Source organism: Sinohyriopsis cumingii, chromosome 3 (genome assembly GCF_028554795.1).
Source record: "Sinohyriopsis cumingii isolate HCF-2022 chromosome 3, ASM2855479v2, whole genome shotgun sequence".
Classification (NCBI taxonomy): domain Eukaryota; kingdom Metazoa; phylum Mollusca; class Bivalvia; order Unionida; family Unionidae; genus Sinohyriopsis; species Sinohyriopsis cumingii.
Genome location: NC_142963.1, coordinates 147,501,448 through 147,521,944, shown reverse-complemented (window position 1 = coordinate 147,521,944; position 20,497 = coordinate 147,501,448). Strand labels below are relative to the sequence as shown.

The 20,497-nt window shown below is 42.7% G+C and overlaps 1 protein-coding gene across 1 annotated transcript in view; it reads left to right on the top strand.

The window, feature by feature from the left end:
* The window catches only part of LOC149804104 (uncharacterized), a 43,345-nt gene that overhangs the window by 8,527 nt on the left and 14,321 nt on the right, over positions 1-20,497 (top strand). Inside the window, exon 6 of the mRNA XM_089954071.1 lies at positions 3,662-3,862. Within this exon, the coding sequence (XP_089810197.1) occupies positions 3,662-3,862 (201 nt within the window). The remainder of the gene's footprint in view (positions 1-3,661; positions 3,863-20,497) is intronic.

Genomic DNA, 20,497 nt, shown 5'->3' with positions numbered 1-20,497 from the left:
GCAATAACACATGCAGATACAGACTCCTAGAACTGATTCTTTATTTAAGTGTAAGAATGAATTAATTAACATTAATTATCCTAAAACAATACAACTGTTATCCTCTAATAATGATCAGACTTACATAATTATATTCACGGCAGCGTTTGACAAAGAAATACATTTTATGGAACAGCTTTCGCTAAAGGTTGTTTCTCTTGGATAATCTGGACCTGCTTAAACCACCAACCTGTATATTGCATATCAAGGGTTCAAAACTGGCATTAAAGTGACAGACACAACGTTTTGATTCTAACGTTTACATCCTCGTTTTAATCCAACATTCACTAGGTATGCTAAAGCAAGGTGTTTAAGAATCGCATTTTATGAAAACCTCAGAGACTATACTATCTTGCCAGCCGAACAGAAATGGGTCTTATTCATTCTTTAGTAAGTGAATACTTCCAACCAGTACATGTATGTAGACTGGCCCGGTTTTTGGCGATAGTGTACTAAAGGAATTTGCTCTTGTGTGCTGGTTCATGTTTCGAATATGGTTTTTTATCACCCAACATCCTTAAGAACCAGAATTATGGAACGACAAAATTCAACCAACCACACACTTCATTGAGTCCTAGGTTAGCACAAAACTTGGATATAGGCAATTTATTCGGACCCTAAAGAATAAACTGACACCCTTAACACTGTTTTAGGGAGGTATTTATACGCTTGCCACAGGTTTCATGACAGCAGTAAGTAGTGCAAACGTAAATGAAGCCCTTCGCACCAGTTTGTTGTAATTAAAGTCATTTGTTCCGGAATTCAAAGACCGCCTGCTTTATCGCCTTGCACGGTTTTGCTGATGTAAACTTTCGAAAATTCATAGATCACCATACTGAGGAATAATGATTAGTAGTTATTTAAACACAAGGTCGTTAAGTAGGACCTTTGCTGACAAGAGATAAGCTATAGCTATTTGGGGCACGTCAATGTATATATTAAACCTTAAGTTCTCATCTTCTCCTTGCTTCCATTGATAACATTACTGGGAGCTTCATGCTGACACCTTCAGGGCTGATGTTCAGGGGCAGGTGGCTTACACTATCAAGATTACTAAGGCAGATACATACAATGTGGTGCTTCGGGATTAAACAGGCAGATAAATAATATGTAGTGGTTGAGGATTACAAAGACATAAATAAAATGTGGTGCATGAGAATTACTAGGGCAGAAAATACAATGTGGTGCTTGAGGAATAATAAGGCAGATAAATGCAATGTGGTGATTGAGGAATAATCAGGCATATAAATACAATATGGCGTATGAGGATTAATTAGGCAGATAAATGCAATGTTCTGCTTTGAGGATTACTAAGGCAGATAAATGCAATGTAATGCTTGAGGATTACTAAGACGTATAAAAAAAATGTTGTGCTTGAGGATTACTAAGGTAGATAAATACAATGTCCTGCTTGAGGATTACTAAGGGAGATAAATGTAATGTAATGCTTGAGGATTACTAAAACGGATAAGTAAAATGTTGTGCTTGAGGATTACTAAGACGATAAGTAAAATGTTGTGCTTGAGGATTACTAAGGTAGATAAATACAATGTTCTGCTTGATGATTACTAAGCCATATAAATGCAATGTAATGCTTGAGGATTACTAAGACGGATAAGTAAAATGTTGTGCGTGAGGATTACTAAGGCAGATAAATACAATGTAGTGCTTGAGGATTACTAAGGCAGAAAAATACAATGTAGGGCTTGAGGATTAGTAAAGCAGAAAAATACAATGTAGTGCTTGAGGATTGATAAGGCAGATGTGGTGCTTGAGGAATAATCAATCATATAAATACAATATGGCGTATGAGGATTAATTAGGCAGATAAATGCAATGTTCTGCTTTGAGGATTACTAAGGCAGATAAATACAGTGTGGTGTTTGAGGATTACTAAGGCAGATAAATACAATGTAGTGCTTGAGGATTAGTAAGGCAGATAAATACAATGTGGTGCTTGAAGATTACTAAGGCATATCAATACAGTGTGGTGCTTGTGGATTAATAAGGCAGATAAATATAATATGGGGCTTGAGGATTGATCAGGCAGATAAATGCAATGTTGTGCTTGAGGATTCATAAGATAAATACAATGCCATGCTTGCGGATATATAAGGCAGATTAATACAATGAGATGATCGAGGATTAATAAGGCAGATAAGCACAATGTGGAGCTTGAGGATTACTAGGGCAGATAAATACAATGTAGTGCTTGAGGATTACTAAGGCAGATAAATAAAATGTTGTGCTTGAGGATTACTAAGGCAGATAAATACAGTGTGGTGTTTGAGGATTACTAAGACGGTTAAATACAGTGTGGTGCTTGTGGATTAATAAGGAATATAAATATAATGTGGTGCTTGAGGATTGATCAGGCAGATAAATACAGTGCGGTGTTTGAGGATTACTAGGGCAGATAAATACAATGTAGTGCTTGAGGATTAGTGAGGCAGATGAATACAATGTGTTGCTTGAGGATTCATAAGATAAATACAATGTCATGCTTGCGGATATATAAGGCAGATAAGTACACTGTGGAGCTTGAGGATTGCTAAGGCAGATAAATACAGTGTGGTGCTTGTGGATTAATAAGGCAGATAAATATAATGTGGTGCTTGAGGATTAATCAGGCAGATAAATGCAATGTTGTGCTTGAGGATTCATAAGATAAATACAATGTCATGCTTGCGGATATATAAGGCAGATAAGTACACTGTGGAGCTTGAGGATTGCTAAGGCAGATAAATACGATTTAGTGTTTTAGGATTACTAACTCAGATAAATACAATGTGGTGCTTGCAGAATAATAAGGCAATAACAATGGAAAATAAAAATAAGTATCGCTTGTTGGTATGTGACACTAAAGGGTACTAACATATATTCATTTGGTGAAGGAATATTAAGTATGCTGATTTTTTTTCTTTCAAAACTATTTTAATTCATGTAAGAATTTTTAGGGAAGATATTGAATTTTCTATCGTATAACCTACATTTGAAGTAACTTGAACTCTTCTTTAGGATATATTTCCTGTGCAGTGTTTCCTGTTATTACAAACCGTCCAAATATATAGGAAGAAAAGGTGCAACAAGAAATGTTGTTCCTAGCACGGAATTTAAACATAATAGTGGTACGGAAACAAAATAACAGAAACCTAATGTACAACTTTTAAATGACTTTGACATAGACCTAATGCAAAGGTTCAAATATAACAACAGCCAAACTTTGTTAACACCACAACTGAAATATTGAAACTGTCACCTGCAGCAAACCTGATGGAATTCTGTATCGCTTCTTCGAAGCAGGCAAGGCAATACCATTACAAAAGCTATGTGTACATATATTTCTGGCTATCACTTTTAACATACACTAGCCAACTTGCTACATCAGATTCATTTAAGGTACAAAACTATACATCCATGTGCATTATTATAACGTTTTGTTAGGACTCCCAGTAAGCAAACTACAGTATGTAACAAGTACGTAACAAGTATGTAACAAGTATTTTTGGATTCATAAGGTCTAAATTAACCTATCTAGACTTGCCACCAACTTTTCCAAAGGTCTCTTGAGCTTTTGAAATACTTCAATTCGATCGATAATACAGCGCCCATTTTTAAACAGTTGCAGGACTTTTTGAGGACTGTGGTAAACTCGGCAGGCGAAGACGGATTCGATTCGGACTCCACCTTGTTTATCGCAAACAAGTGGGATCTTATAGAAGAAAAAGACAGACCGTTACTTACAGAGAACTTGCGTAAAAAACTATTGGGGTTTTATCCGGGGATGAAAAACGAACAGTTGCGGTTTCTGTCAATAAAGCAGGTAACTCATGAAATGTTTTTGTTTTAGAACAGTGCTGAAGGTGGCTGTTGATACACACGTGGGACTTTATATCTGAATTTGTGTTGATAAACGTAAATATAATGTATAATGTGTGTATCGGGGCCCTGAGTGGCGAAGAGTAGTGAAGGGGGATACCCTACGGACAATGGGAATTAGCATTACAGAACCCCTTGGGACAATCTACGGACAATGGAAATTTAACATGGCGAAAAATCGTGGGACAATCTACGGACAAGGGGAATTTAACATGGGAATAAATCGTGGGACAATCTACGGACAAGGGGAATTTAACATGGGAATAAATCGTGGGACAATCTACGGACAAGGGGAATTTAACATGGGACTTTTTTTTTTTTAAATTTTAAAAAAAGGGGTAGGCAATGGAAAGGCTATCTCTTTTCGAGAAATATGGCTGGCCCTGAAAAGGGCCTTTGGGTTTTCTTCTGCTTCTAATTTCTTCTTTTCCTCCACCAACTTCTTATTTTATCTCCAACACTCTTTCTCTTCTTTTTTTTCTCCTTCTCTTCTTTCTTCTCTTCCTCCTCTTCTTCTTTCTTCCTCTTCTCATTTTCTTCTTCTTTTTCAATTTTTTCGTTCCATGTTCTTATTCTTATCTTTTCCTCTTCATCCTCCTTCTCCTCCTTTATTTCCTTCATCACACCACTAATCTTGTCCTTTGCTTTTCTTAAGTTGTTAATTTCCATCTTTACACGATGGGGACTATAGGAATAATGGTCTTCAACGAGTCTTATTAGCATCTGTTCCATTATTCCTAAGTTGTCTAAAACGTCTTGTAAGGTTTGTATTTTGTCCATTTGGTTTGACGCCATCTTCTTTTTATTCTTTGCAGAATGGTTTGAACGACGAACACTGTGGGTTCTTATAGTGAAAGCGCGAACGTGAAGGAAAACATCCCCCTAAAAAACATAAAATGGATCTTACCTAGATCATGACCAAACAACGCGCGGACGTGAAGGAAAACATCCCCTACTTTTTTCATTTCATATAATAAAACCCTAACTATACTCTTAACATACGCTAAGAAACCCATAATCTACTATTCACACAAACATACCTCAGCTCTTACAAACACAAACACACAAACACACTAACACATACACTTCCACTATTAATAAAGAGTTAGTGTTTATTTTCACACTACTCTACCTACACACATTGGCAAATGGATCGTTATTTCTTTTCTAGAGTATTGGGTAGCCCTGAAAAGGGCTGTTTTTTGAACTCCTGATGCACCTATCTAATGGTTGCACCTTCCTGGCCTGGCGCCGCACACGCATCTTCTTCCCCAGTCTTCTTTCACCTTTCTTCTGGGGAGCGCAGAGGGAGGATGATTCGCTTCAACACCCCAATCCTCTGTCTCGGGAATATTGAACGACATCCTCTCTTCTCTTTTCCTCTTCTTCCCTCTCTCTTCTCTCCTCCTCTTCCTTCTTTACTCTTGCTTCTTCTACTATAGCCTCCGCTGATAGTTCGTTTACTATGCGCCTGACATATTCCAGGTGCATCTGGAGTTCTAACAGTTTCACTATTCATTCTTCTGGCTGTGTTGATCAATCAACAAGGGTAGCTAGACTGCCCAGCGAGTTTCAATTTATAGTGAAAGCGCGGACGTGATGGAAAACATCCCCTCTCCTAAAAAACATAAAATTGATCTTACCTAGATCATGACCCAAAACAACGCGCGGACCTAAAAGAAACACTCGCTCACTTTTTTATGCTACCCATCACTATTGTAAAATTTTTATAAATCACTTCAATAGACTATCCACATACGCAAGGCAATCCAATCTAACCCCAAATATACACCTCAAACAGCCCCAAAAAAAACAAACATCATTTTAATCTACTATCCACACCAACGTACTTTATCACTTACAAACACAATCACACAAACACACAAACACATACCCTCACATTTTTAAGAAAGAGTTAGTGTTTATTTTCACACTACTTTACCTACACGCATTGGCAAATCGATCGTTATTTCTTTTCTAGAGTATTGGGTAGCCCTGAAAAGGGCTGTTTTTTTGTTTTGCTATGGCAATCTTTTTTTAGTTTCTAAGAATGCGATGTCCTCTGAGGATAGACTTTCTGGCGATAGGTCTGCTTCTTCGGAAAGAGAAGAAGAACTCTTTGGTGTCGATACGACAATCGACAAAGCCTCTGTCAGCTTCAGGTTGCTGCTGCTGCTGTTGCTGTTGTTGCTGCTGTTGCTGCTGTCTCTGAAGTCTGTACTTCTCTGTCCATTCTTCTTTCTCCCTGTTCATTTCTTCTCTGAAGAGCTCTTCTATCAGGTCTTCAGTGATTTTTAGCATTCTCACATCCTCTATTTCTTCTGGCTTCGGTATCAGACTGTGTCTGACCCTATGCAAATTCACGTAGGCTTCGTTGAGCTTAGCTAGTTTGGAGCACATCTTCGTAGGAGGATGAGTCGACAATGGATGGTTAGACTGGAAACAACCCGGTTCTTAAAGTCAAAGCGCGGACGTGAAGGAAAACATCCCCCACACGGTTTTCGAGCCGCAACGTTCAGTGAATGTCATGAGAGGGATAGTAAGAAATGAAAGAGCATCAATCCAACATTCTTATAGCTAAACAAAAGACAAAAGCATTTTTTCAAAACACAACATTTTTTATTCAAAAATCACTCAACACTAACCAACAACTCTAACATTTTTAACAATAATCCAACACTATAACATCAAACAATTTTTTCAAATCACAAACATTTTTTTCTCAATTAACAATCTACTTTAAACAGGGCTGACAACGTTGTGAATGAAATTGTGATTTCCACTGTTGGAAATCATTAGGCCATTGATGGACACTACGTTTCCTAGCTTGAGACAAAAGATAAGCATAATGGTCACAGAACCATCGATCTACTTTCACATCGTTTCTTGAAGCTACTTTCTCGTTACCGTCTATTTCACCTCCAGTCTTATCTAGAACTTTGACTTTCAGGTACAAGTAACTACTATTCAGATCGATGTAATCTTCGGGCTGTCCCTTGATTTCAAACTCGATGGGAGCGGAATCGGTCAGTGAGGAGACGGGATGAAATTCCACCCATTGGGATTCTTGCATGGTCATCATGGTAGGGGGCATGGCAAACAGATCCAGTTCCGTCTTGGAACAGGCGCAAGACTCTCGGTGCATCATTTTGTTCTGTGTTTCAATAATCGAAAACGTCTAAGTCTCGAACGGTTCTTCTTTTCTTGGCCTTTCTCGCTTGAAGTCTGGTGAAAGGGTGTTTTCTTCTTCGTCGTCTCTTTCTGCCTTGTCCTTGCTGAATGCCTGATTCGGTAGCGTGCAGGGCATTTATAGGTGTCTCTCGTCGGCCCAAAATGTCTTTGCCCGTTTGCAGCAAGACATTTTTGCCTGCCCTCATGAAGGCTTCTTTAGGGTTTTGTTTGTCGATGATGACATTTTGGAGAAATTCTTTGCCTTGCGTCAGTGCCGCATCTTTCAAGGCGTGCAATCCGCGTGTCACCATCGGTTTCAACACCGGGGCCACCGAACGAAAGGCCGATTTTAACATGTCTCCTAAACCGTGTCCTCGTTGTCGAGCCACCCCTCGGTACACTGGATACATGACTTGCTTACGAGTCGTGAGAGAACCGTTTTCGAAAATGGAGTTTCACCGTGACTTTTCCTTTGGTGAATGGAATATTTTGTCCCAAATCTCCTTTTATAGTAATGTTGACCGTGTCCAAATACGACTTACTGACCGGCAAATAGTGAGGATGGACAAATTCGCGGTGGACGTGATAAGTGTTTCCACCTTCCTCGTCAGCGTTCGTGGCAGAATCCACTTTGAAAGGAATGACACGCAGTAACGGCACGGAGGTGTGTCCCACCACGTTGTATTCCACCACATCGGAGTACACAAAGATCAAATTCAGTCCTTGGTTCAGTTCTACCGGGGTACGAAAATACTGGCCAAAAGTCACGTTGTCGTGAATGATTGGTAATTCGTTTTTTTCTTCTTTTAATTTCTTCCTCAGCTCCGTGTCCCCGCCCAACATGTCAAACAATTCAGGACAAAATTCAATGGACACGATTTTACTTCGCTCAAATTTCATCAAGAAGCGACGAGCTACTTTGTGGTACTCCATGGTGACACTTTTGTTCTTGACAATCTCAAAAGCTTTCCCAAACACGCCATTAAACCTGGAGGATATGGCGCTGACCAAATGATGACCACTGAAATAATAGCCTGGGGGAATGGACAAGTTGTAGGTCCACGTTTTAGTTTTGTCATCATAGGTTTTATTGGTATATGTAATCTTATCCAACTCATCTTGCAATTGTTTGTCATGAACTTCCACCTTAAAAGTATTTTGCTGGGGAAGGACATTGAGGACTTGGGTCGGGTGAATCATTTCTACTAAAGCCACTTCCCAATGGGCTTCGTGATCTAAGGGGATGGCTTGAGGTAATTTGGCTGTGTAACAGCACAACGTGTTATTGGGAAACACCTCCATGGAACTGTCACTGGGTAAGGTTAAGTAAAATTGGTTTTGGTGACTCATAATTCCAGAGTTCTGTGGCTGTCCGAGGGGTTACTGTACGTCAGAGGCGTGTCTCCGCCCAAAATGGGGTTCTGGTTGTGGTTGTTGGAGTGGTGACTGGCACTGGCACTCGACACAACGTTCCCGTTCGAGGAGAATTTCAGGGAGGGATTGGGAAGCAGGTAACCGATGCAACTGCTCAATAAAATGGTCCACAATTGTTTGTCTCCTTGTTGCAAACTCAAATTGGCAATAGCTGCCCCGATGACACAATACACCACGAAGATTTGGCAGAAAAAGACGATTTGCGTTTTAGGCACACGTTCTCCGCACCACACCCACAAGGGTTGTTTTTGTAAATCTTGCACAGAAGAACTAGGGGAAGAAGGAGTGGTCGACGTAGCTGCGTCTGCTGCTGTGTGAAAGGGCATGATGGTCACTTCTTCTTTTTATAGTCGATGACTTGCGAAGCGTCGATCCAAGAATCGAAACTGGGTGGATATCCTTTCCAACGTACTTTGACTTCTTTGACACGTCGTTTGCCCACTTTACGGGTTCTGCGTTCGAGAATGCTTTCGATGTCGTACACGTCGTCTTCTTTTTTGGTGACATGTTGTAACTCGGGCAAATAAAACGTTCCTTTGAGTACTTCTCCGTTCATGTCTTCCAATTTATAGACGGCAGGATGACGGCCATGCACTCGTCCAGTGACGCGAAACAATTCGGTCGTCCAGTTAGGTAAGTAACCTTTGTCGAAAGTGCGTTTGGTTTTGCCAATGCGCACCCAATCTCCTACGGTCAACTCTCCACTTTTGTTGGGGACAGCCCTCGTCGGGGACGTACCGAACAGACGCTCAAACACCAGCACTTCGTTGTCGGGAGTCACGTCTTGCGGGGCACGTCCGATGCTTCGATGGTAAGATTGGTTGTACGCTTGCACCAGGTGCGGTAAGATGTCGATGTACTTCAGAGTGTGGTGATGCGTAAAATATTTCCACATGCGTTCTTTCAAAGTGCGTTGAAAACGTTCCACGATGCTGGCTTTGGTTTCGGGATTCTCGGTGGTAAAAAAATGAATGTCACGTTCCTTTAATTCTTTTTGGAAAGCTTGGTTCAGAAATTCGGTGCCTTTGTCCGTTTGCCATCGAAGAGGGCGACGACCGCTTTGTTTCAACACCCGTTGCAGGGCTCGCACTAACTCGCTGCTCGATTTGGAAGTCAAGGGCACGACCCAGGCAAATTTGGAAAAGACGTCGATGACACAAAACAAATATTTGTAACCACGATTGTAGCTGGCCAAATGAGAGACATCGGCTAAATCGGCTTGCCATTGATGATCGATGCCTTCCACTCGGGTGCGACTTCTGGCAAACTTGCGTCGAATGGGTTTGTGCAAAGTGTAGGTAGCTTGTTCTTGTAACCATCGTTGCACTTGAGGTAAACGGAGACTTTTCAGTCGCGTTTTGGCAGCACGATACAATTTTTGAACTCCTGCGTAACCTGCAGGATGCGAGGGATCGTAGTAAATGCTGGCTAAGACTTTTTTCATTTTTTATTTTGTGTTGGTGTGTTAATAAGTCACCCACTCTTCGGTGATGCTACTTTGGGTGGGTCGAAAGGGTGGTTTGGAAACGGATTTACGTGTCCGATGGGCTACGGGAGTAGAAGTCGAAGGTAGTGGTGGTGGAGGTGGAGGTGGTAATGGAATGGCTTTGGTTTTCTTTTCTTTTTTCGCTTCTGGTTTCCCTTCTTTCTTTTTCACTTCTGTCGAAGGAGGCGTGGACATCATCTTTTTAACCCAAGCTTTCATTTCTTCTCGATGGGGTGTGGGGGACGGGGTCAATAAGGATGCTGCAATCTTACTCGAAATGGGAGCTGCTGACGGTGTTTGAAACACTTCGCGCGTCTCTTCTTCCTCTGGTCTTTGTGGGGTAGCATCTCTGGTGACGGTTGGGGATGACAGTAGTGGTGGTGGTGGTAATGATGATGATGGTGCTGGACTTTTCATCAAGGTCTTAAAATCTTTCAGAGTGGGTAGAGCTGTTTCGTCTAAAGCTTTCTGGTGAAAGAGTTGCAGTCTTTGCAAGAGTTGACCGTACTTTTGCGATTTTTCTGTTTCGGACAAATCTTGGCGATCCATCAAGGATTGCAATTCGTGTTGTAACTGGGACATCTCGCTCAAATTGGGATTGGGAGGTAAATGCGGGGTGCGTTGTTCTTGCCACCGATGGTATTCCATCCATCGTTTGTAAGGCACTAAAGCTAGTTTTCGTCCTTCCATGGGGTTGTCAGGGGTGAATTCTGAGATCTTGGGACTTCCGAAGGCCTTTTTATCTTGCTCCCACCAGTCCTCCCAACATGGTTCCCAAGACTCCTTTCAGTATGGGGCCTAACAAGAGAGGTAAAATGCCTCCACGTTGGACCAACATCTTCTTTTTCTGACGAATGGGAACTTTCTTTTGAACCATTTTCCGAAGAACGTGACGATGTTTGCCTAAGCATTGTTTCTGGTGTTTGGACAAAGGGATCGTGCCTTTCAAAACGTTCAAACAACATTCGCACACGGTATCGATGACCTCTTTGGAGGCCGTTTGAATGAGTTTTTTTCGTAGGGGTGGAGAAGCTTTGGACAGGACAGATAACATGTCCCCATGTTTGGCTAAACGTGCTGGCAGTCCTTTTCTTTTCTTTCCTTGGGGTTTTCTGGAGGGTGACATTTTTGCTTGTGGGTTCCGGGACATTCACCAAACAGACACTAACGTCGATGACTTAACACACACCCTTTTATCTTTTTTTCTGGGACTATCGCTTTGTCATAAAGGTGACAATGTTTTTCCTAAAATCGCCAAGGAATCCTCCCCTTTGTTGACGCCTCTTTTTCTTGGAACGACTGTGTCTTTTTTTTAGGGTAACGTCGATGCTTGGCTAAGCGCTTTGTCGGATGACGCGTCTGCCTTTGTCTCTTTCTTTTGTGGCTTCTTGGAGGTGACATCTTTTACAAGTTCACTGATACCCCGACTTGGTCACAGGTCTTTTTATACTGGAACGCGTCGCCACTGATTGTCTTTACGTTTTATCAGTTTGAGGACAGGCATGACACGTCGTGCAGGGGTACGTAACGGACTAAATCGAGCCAGTTCTTGCTTGGACAAATCCAGTAAACTTTGTAACATGCCCGATCTTTCATGGACTTTGATTTTGGGAGAAGGTACTTTGTGAGCAGCAGCCACTGCCGCTAAATTGGAGGGTCCTGCCACTGGGGAAGTTCTTTTGGGGGTCATCAACGGAGATGTTCTTGGTGTGATCAACGTCTCCAAGTACTCTTCAGTTCTGGGTGTCATCAACGGAGAAGTGGATGAACGTGAGGATGCCGAAGACGCAGTCACTGCCGTGGCAGGTCGTGGTTTGCGATTGTAAGGTTGCGTCCTGGCCGAAGTGCCTCTCTTGCGACTAGTTTTCTTCTGTGGACTTTTCTTTTTCTGGGGACTTTTTCTCTGTTTCTTTTTCTGGGGGCTTCTTTTCTTTTTCCGGGGTGGTGTCTGGTAAGAGGAGGGTCCTGCCACTGAAGAAGTTATTCTTCTTGGGGACCTGGTCTTTTTCTTTGTCTTCTTGGGGCTTCGTTGGACTTTTGTCTTGGGGATAACTTTGGGGGCATTAGGATCCCATCTTAAGAGTGAGCGAATGATGACCCCTCCTAGAGTACCGCTCCCTCCAGGTTTCAAAATGATTTGTTTTTTGGTTTGAGTGTCGATGCGGGGATCGGCCAGTTGGACCAAAGCGACTTTGTTTCGATCGAAAAAGCGTTGGGTTTGATGAGGAATCTGAATGATTCCTTGGAGTAATTGACGTGCCGTCACCGTGAACCATCGTAAGACTTCTTTGAGACTAGCTTCTAAGACACGGGCTCGTGTTTGTGGATCTTTTTCTCGACTGATGCCATACAAGGCACGAATCAATTTGACGGGAAGATGCGACTGAAGGGACGTCATGTTCACACTGTGTGAGACAGACGAAAAAGGGTCTGAGGTTTTTATAGATTTTTTTCATGGGGAGTGAAATGAAGTCGAGGACGGAGACGTATACAGGACAGGCCCTCCGTCTTGGCACCAGTGGTGAAACAAGTGGGTACGAAATCGCAAATCCTCGGGAGTCGTAGGTTTCAAATCGACGAGTAAATAGGCGTGTGGCGTTTGAGTGGCATCGTCGTACGCCTGAGTCAGCCAAGGCGTTCCTAACTGTTTGGCTAAGACTTGCACTTGCGATTTATCTCGAGGGCTTTTAAACAAGACCACGTAATGCGCATTGAGACTGATGGTGCGATGGGCTTTACTTTGTTGAAACAAATTTTGGGTGATGTAAACGACACTGGCATTACGGTGATGCCTTTTGCGCGTAAACCACAATTTAATTTCTTCTTCGTCTTTTCCTAACATGTCGTCGAAAATGACCAAATGGGTTAGACGGGAGTCAGAGACGATGCCATCGTCTTCTTTAGGAATGCCTTCCACAAACACGATGGAATCGCCTTGACTTTCTCGCAAGAGGCTGTACGCCGATTGCCACTCTTTGTAACACCACACGATCCGTTGAGGGGGCCGATCGATCAAATGATGTTTATGTTCGATCAAACGTTTGACGAATTCGGTTTTGCCTGAACCGCTAGGTCCAGCAATGAGCATGTTAAAGGGATGGCGAAGATACAAAGCCTCCCAACTGGCACGATCTAAGTGTTCGTCGATGACTTTGACAGTAGAGGAAGAGGGAGCAGAGACAGTAGAGGTAGCCATGGTGTGAGAAATGTCACTTGTGACACGAAAAACAAACAAGACAAGAGTTTATATACTTTTTTCAGAACACGTTTATTGAATGTTTTTTTTTCAAACATGAATACGAAAGACAAAAATACATAAAAGCCAAAGGCTTAAGTACAAGGATAAAAGGCACATGATAACGATGAACGTGGAATAAACACAAGTGTCTGTACAACAATCACATGTTTTGGGTAATGTTCTAACCAGTTCTATAGTAGGGGGTAAGGTCACACAAGTGTCCTCCCGAAAGGGTCTTTCAGGTCTGTCCACGACAGTCCTGTCCTGGGTGACGGGTTCTTCTGGCACCGTCACTAACACGGGTTGAAAAGTAACTTTTTTCCTTGAACAACTCTCGTGCATACTGGGCCACTTCTTGGGTCCAAGCCTCAAAATCCCATTCTTTCCAGGCACGGACATCTGTCCAATGGGGATGTAAGTCACAAGCTACACACACATCGTCATACACGTCTTGGGTAGCTAAAAGTTGACGAATCTTTTTTTCCCGTAGAGGTCGAGAAGTATCCAGATGAAAACGCAAGGCTTTGAGCAAAAGGAGTTTTTCGTGACCATTTAAGGCCATTGAGGTGGTAAGTACTGATCGTAAAGAGTCCACAAAGAATCGGCTGGTAAACGAAATCCCAAAAAAGAAGTCACTAAGACACACACCACTTGTCGTCCCAAATTGAATGGATACAGTTCTTGTAATAATCGATGGTAATGATCCACGGCTTGAATATGGTCATTGAGTTCCTTCCACGGAATCTGTTGGATGACATGTGACATAAGTCGTGGCATGGCAGCCTGTTTTTATAGTCTCTTTGTTTCGGAAACAATACACGTACTTTCTAGCCAGAGATCTTCGTTCTCCAGTAGGGAATCTAAATCTTGCATACTGTAACCGAAACTTCAGAGTTCGTTTAGAAGTTTCCTCTTCCTCTAAGTAGATTCCACGTAAAATATGTTGATAATCCTTTAACTTGTCTTCCTCAATGTATTGCTGTAGGTGAATCTCGAAGTAACCAAAATAATGAACATTTCGATCATTCACTAACTCAAAGTGTTGAACAAGGTCTGACCACTGAAACAATTTCTGACGAATCAGTTCTCTTATACCATTCAGGTACCAGTGGTTAAAGATCTGGTGACGTAACGGATGCAATTGTTCTTTACGTTTGACTTGTATTTTCACCAGCTCTCGGTAAATGCGTTCTCTCAACTCCACAGGCAAAGCACGAATGTTCTCTAGCAAAGTATCCATGAATAGGTCATACTAAATCCTCTTTGGTCTGACACAAGAAATGTACTGTTTGCACAAACATGGTTTCACTTCAGTGTCGAATTTAAATCGTTGAGTCACTAATCTACACATTACAATTTGTTCAGAAGTTTCCTCTTTCACTAAGTTGACATTGTGTTCAAGATGTTGGTAATTCGTTAACTCTTCCTCTGGAATTCGATGCAGTACGTTTACAATGATGTAGGTAGAATCGTCCATACCAAACCAATCCTTTTTAAAACTAGAGGATCGTTGATCAATGTCTGTCCGATGGAACACTTTCAATTGAATGAATCCTTGTATAGCCTTCAGGTACCAGTGGTTCAAGCACCGGTGACGTAACGGATGCAATTGTTCTTTACGTTTCACTTGTATTTTGACCAGCTCTCGGTAAATGCGTTCTCTCAACTCCACAGGCAAAGCACGAATGTTCTCTTGTAAAGTATCCATGAACAGATTATTATGGTAAGAAGTTACTTCAATGTCTCGGTCCCACTAAAGGTAAGTAATGACAATTCGGTGACCATCGAGCATGTTCAACGTAGGCCGAATCTTGCGGTTCCCAGTGGTGAAGTGACACACCGCAACTGAAGCACTTGACTTTATCTCCTTCGCCCAAGTAGAAAAATCCGGCTCTGGCTAATTCTTCAGGGGTCGGTCCTCCCAGATACTTTGGCCATTTTCCTTTGAACGATTGAAGACGATTTTCAAAGTCGCAGTATTCCGACAAACGCACAGGAAACGAATATTCGTCTTTCACAGGTTCGTTTCGATGAGGGTTGAGTGACATGGGTAGGAGTTTGCTCAGGGCTGGATGACATCCGTAGGGAGGTAAACGTGAAGGTCGACATTCCCCTTTAAACCCGGTAAAATGTCTAAGAGGACGAGCGGCATCGCTTTCGCATCCCTCAGGTTTGACACGCACAGCATCACTTTCCATGATAGGGGCAGTGAGAACAAAGTTCCCATGATGCTTTACGGCATCGCTCAGGTCACAAGGTACAGCATCGTATCCATCGCAAGGCTCACAATCGCACTCGTCTGCAAACTCCGTTACGCAATTACAATGGTAACCACATGGACAATCGCAGTTTCCTTCCGGACATTTTCCGTCGCAATGCCTGGGTCTTATCCATCCAATATTAGTCACACTAGAGGAAGATACAACTTTTTTACAATCCCCAAACTGGAACGATGTCTCTTTCAAAGTATTCATCTTGTTCGTTCGGTCTTGGTAGTCCCAATGAACTATCGATCTTGTTTAGGGTTCCTTTTTATATACAGACCAATACCGACCTGACCGTACGGTAACGTAAAGTGATTGGGAAGTCGCACTCGCTTCTGGTATACAATTTGATAGACTTTTTCCAAGGGTCGACTGACGATGTGGTGAGTGGGTAAACGTACAATCTTGTTCGGTTGATAGGTGGTCACTTTAAAGTTTCCATCCTCTCCCGATTGCAAGGCTTCTTTCAATAACCCAAAGTTGACCACTCGACTGGTACGATAATTCAGAGTCAGTCCTTTCACTTTGCACGTCGTGTGCACTTCTCCTTGTTTGTCACGGTATTCGTAGCCGTAATTTTTGGGACCGCCACTGACGAAACTTAGAATCTTGTCGTCGGGATGCTCGTCTGTCCAGGCTCCTAAACGGTCTCCTTCGATGTTAGGGTGATGTTGAATCGGGTGATGGATGTAAATGCAACTGTCCGTGTCAAAGTACAGGACGCGTTCTTCTAACAGTTCTAAAGCTTCGTACAATTTTAAGCGAGCATGGGCTGTCACGTAAGCCGCAATGATGACATTTCCAAAAGGGTCGTCTTGTACAAAGTCCAGATCTTCTTCGTAATTGACCAAGATCAAATTCTCTCGAACGACGTCCACGTGTTTCATGTATTTGGTTTTGTCGTGAATCATCTGGAAGTAGCGGGAAGGTTCTGTCAAATATTCCGTCTTGGGTAAACACGGTCGTTGTGCCATTTTACCCCACAAGCAATTTAACATCACTTTGGCAAACGATCTCCTGCCTTCGTTTTTCTCCATGTGGTCTAAAGTGATGCCTTCTTGTTCGTAGTATTTCTCTTTGAATTTTATTTGGTCTTCGGGAGTGTGACACCAGGAAGGATAGCCGCTGGCTTCTTGCTTCAGTTTCAAAAAGGCATCCACGTAGTCTGCGAAAATGCCTTTCTGACTGGGATCACCCTTGCGGTACTGTTGTGTCTTGGGAAAGTGGCAAATTTCGTACACTTCTAACAGTTGGTATCCCATGTCCAGAGCTTTGAACAATTCTACGCTGACCCAGGTTCCCGTCAAGGCACGTTCTTCCTGGCTGTGCTGACAAGGTTGGTCTTGGTTGCACGTTTCGGTACAAGTACGGCACAAGGGAAACATCAGTTTGCCTTGACAATGGTGAGGTAAGACGGGATGTTAGAGGTTCGTGGGAGGCAAAACTTTGCACTTGATCAAGCCTTCGTATTGTCGAATGTTTTTCAGGTCGATGTGTTCCGTTAACAATTGCGGGTGCCCTACAGGAAAGCGACAATATTTGCACACGTAGGGATACAGCGAACACACGTCCAAGTATTTGATTTCTTCTCCTTTCTCTTCGTCGGCTTGGTACAGCAAACAGGTGGCATTGGTCCTTCCTCCGTACAAACTATCCCTCGGGTTCAGCGGGTCCATGAACTGGTAACTTTCCACGAGGCGTTTAAACTCGGGATCGGTTTTCATACGGTGATCGTACTCGTGTTCCCACATTTCCACCACTTGGTATCCTTGCTGTTCTAACTTTAGGCGTCGCTGACAAGTGTCCTGGTACAAGTCTTCTATGGTTCGTTGCAAAAACTGATTTTTAGTGCCACGGTCAGGGTAACAGACGGGACATCCGTGAAATAAGCAACCGTTAAACTCGTACACGATCTTGGGGTTTTCTAAGTCCCAGCCATCGACCGAATACGTTCCGATGGTCTTTTCGCCCCCTCCGTTGCGGGCATGCTCAATCCACTTGTCTTCCTTGTCGCACAAGTAATGTAACCAACGTAGGGCTTTGACCGAGTATTGACGTTTGACAAAGTGGGTCGTTTGAGGACTGATGACAGCCACGGTGTTTTCAGGCATGAATCGTTGTCGATACACTAAGGAACACGCTTTGGCAATGGTGCAAGCTTCTTTCAAAGGATCGACCCCTCCGTGTTCCATGAACAGTTCTCGAAATTTTCCACAGCAACGCCGTAAAATGTCCACGTCGGAACGACAATACTTTAGCATTTCTTCCTGAAAGTCGAAAGGGTCCGAGGCGTGAATCTGGTACCAAGCGTAGAAAGCTTCTCGTTGTTCGGTACGCATGTTGTCGGGGTCGTAATAGTGAGCCTCTGGTAAATGGGGTAGAACGGCGTGTTGATTGGCTTCCGTATTGAAAAAATGTGGAAAGTACCCTTTAGCCATTTCTGTCATTCCAAACGTTTTAGGCATTCGACTCAAAGGCATGGCCAAATAGCTCATCGAATCTTTAAACTGTACTTGTCCCACTTGCATGAAAATGATTTTGGCTCCGTTCAAAGTCACTTTAGGACGCTCGGTGCCTTGTTCCGTATAGTATCTGAGAAGAAACTGTCCATCGTATCCGGAGAAATTGTGAGCCATCACCGTGGCATGACGATGACAATCTCCGTAACGTTCGATGTCCTCTTGGCTCCACGTCTTGTCGACGGGGTCTAAGACCCATTGGGCAAAATCGGCTAACGTGTTTGGTCCCCGAAAGATTTTTTCACGCCCTCCGGGAATCTTGCTGCAGTGAGGGCAATGACTGAAGATAGGTTCTTGAATGCACTTTTCGCACGCTCGATGAGCCACGCAGAAATTAGGAATGTGAATGCCAGTCTCTTGCATGCATTCGAAATCGAAAAAGATGAAATTGCCTTTCTTCTTGTGACCGTCCTCTTTCTCTGTTGGGGGTTGGTATTTTTGCACGTAACATTCGTGTTCCAAGTCCACGATGTGGTGACAAATGTGACATTTTTTCTTTCCTGAACATACGTGTGCCTTGGTATTATTGGTACGTATGACTTGTTCACACGTAGAGCCCAATCTCAGGAGTTGACAAGCGCATTTTTTCTGTGAACCTTGCGTCTTCAAATGTTGTTGGTAACAGGTAGGGCTGACAAACGTGCGCAGACAAGTGGAACAAGGCACTGGTTCTTCGCTCAGACAGGGTGAAGAGGCCAAACATCCTGTGCATTTCGATCCACAATACTTGTGTTGCTCTCGATTGTTATAACCATGGTCACATTTCTCACAATAATAACCGTATCCCAGGAATCCAGTGATACTGGTAATGGCATCGAAATGGTCATCGTGATGATAAACATGAATGTATTTTCCGTCCTTAAAATCTTGGCCTCGAAACAATAGAGACCCGCGCATTTCTTGAGGGTGCACTTTCAAGGTGTATCGTGGAGCTAGGACATCTTGCAATTTTTGCATCTCAGGAATGCCACAGGGTGTGTCTTTGGGCAGTCCGGCTTGTTGTAACAGGAGTTCTGCTTCGTTTCGTTGTTTGGCTCGGTCGGAACGTTGAATAGTGTCCCAGGTTCTTTTCCATTCTACCGTGTCGTTCTTGTTGGCATAGGTTCGTCCCACCACGATGGCACGGGCTAAACACATCTGGTCATGAGGGTTGTTAATTCGGACGAGACTCGTTTTGGTGTTGCGAAGGTCGTCCACCAATAACATCTTTTTGCGTCCTGTCCCTTGAGGAGGAGAGACGTGGGTCATGTCCAGTGTGGCTTTACCATCGGTGATGTCAAACTGATCATTAGATTGTTGTACGTGTTGAATCTTGTCCATGACTTTGGAAGCAGTCAATTCTGCAGGGGTGCTAAACTCGATCCAAACAGGGGATTTCAAACCGTCGTGTTGTATGGAAAGTCTCAAGCGATCGTCTTCTTTGGGTTGACATTGTCGCTTGAGTGCAGTGAGCAAAGAATCCCACACCTCAATGATGAACACTTCTGCTTTCTCTAACGGCACTTCAGCCTTGAAATCTTTAAACTTCACCGTGTATTTGTAAGCCGTGGTTCTAAATTTTCTAGAGGAGCGCTTTTCCGTCTCTCGAATGGAATAGTACTTTTCAGGGTTGACAAAGGGTGGTGAACTTGGTTTAGAGGGTTCGGATTCTGGTTCACTCATGTCCTCTTCAAAATCACTGGCATGAATTTGTGCCAAGATTTCAGCCCTGGTACGAGGCGATAGATCACGTTTCTGCCTCTTACTTTCTTCTTCTTTCTTCTCGAATGAATGGGATCGTTTCATCTTGAAAGCAAAAAGTCAAATGACTCAAGTTCAAACACCATAAACTACTTTATAGTCATAGCAGACCAGCGTATATCAAAGGGTGTGTGTCTTGTCCTTTCACTATTCATTTCACTCTCAAGCCGAGCACAACGATGGAAGAGACTAACCAGATGGAACGTTTCGTCAGAGCTTTGCGAGGGGTCATTAGAAAATTCTCTTCAGACCAGCCTACGGACTACTCTCCTTCCTTTAGAGATAAAAGTCAAGATACTTGCTATATCTGTCAGAAGAAAGGGCATTGGTCTTCAGAGTGTCCAGACCGTCAAAAAAGAACAAAAACAGGGACTAAAAAAGACAAAAGTCAAGATACCTGTTATTATTGTAAAGAAAAAGGACATTGGTCTCCAGATTGCCCAAAAAAGAAACAAGAGGAGTCAGAAGAAAAGAGGAATTCTTCAGAAGAAGAGAGGGATTCTTCAGAGGAAGAGAGGGATTCTTCTGAGGAAGAAGAGGAAGAAAAAAGACAATTCTATTTACAAGAGGCAAAGAAACAGGAGAAGAAGAAAAGAAGAAGGGAAGAAAATGAGGAAAAGACGGTGAAGAAATTTAAAAAACAGAGAGAGTAAACAAGAAGAAAGAAGAAGTCAATGAACTTTTTATTAAAGTGTTGTGTTGTGAATTGTGAATTGGATTATAAAAA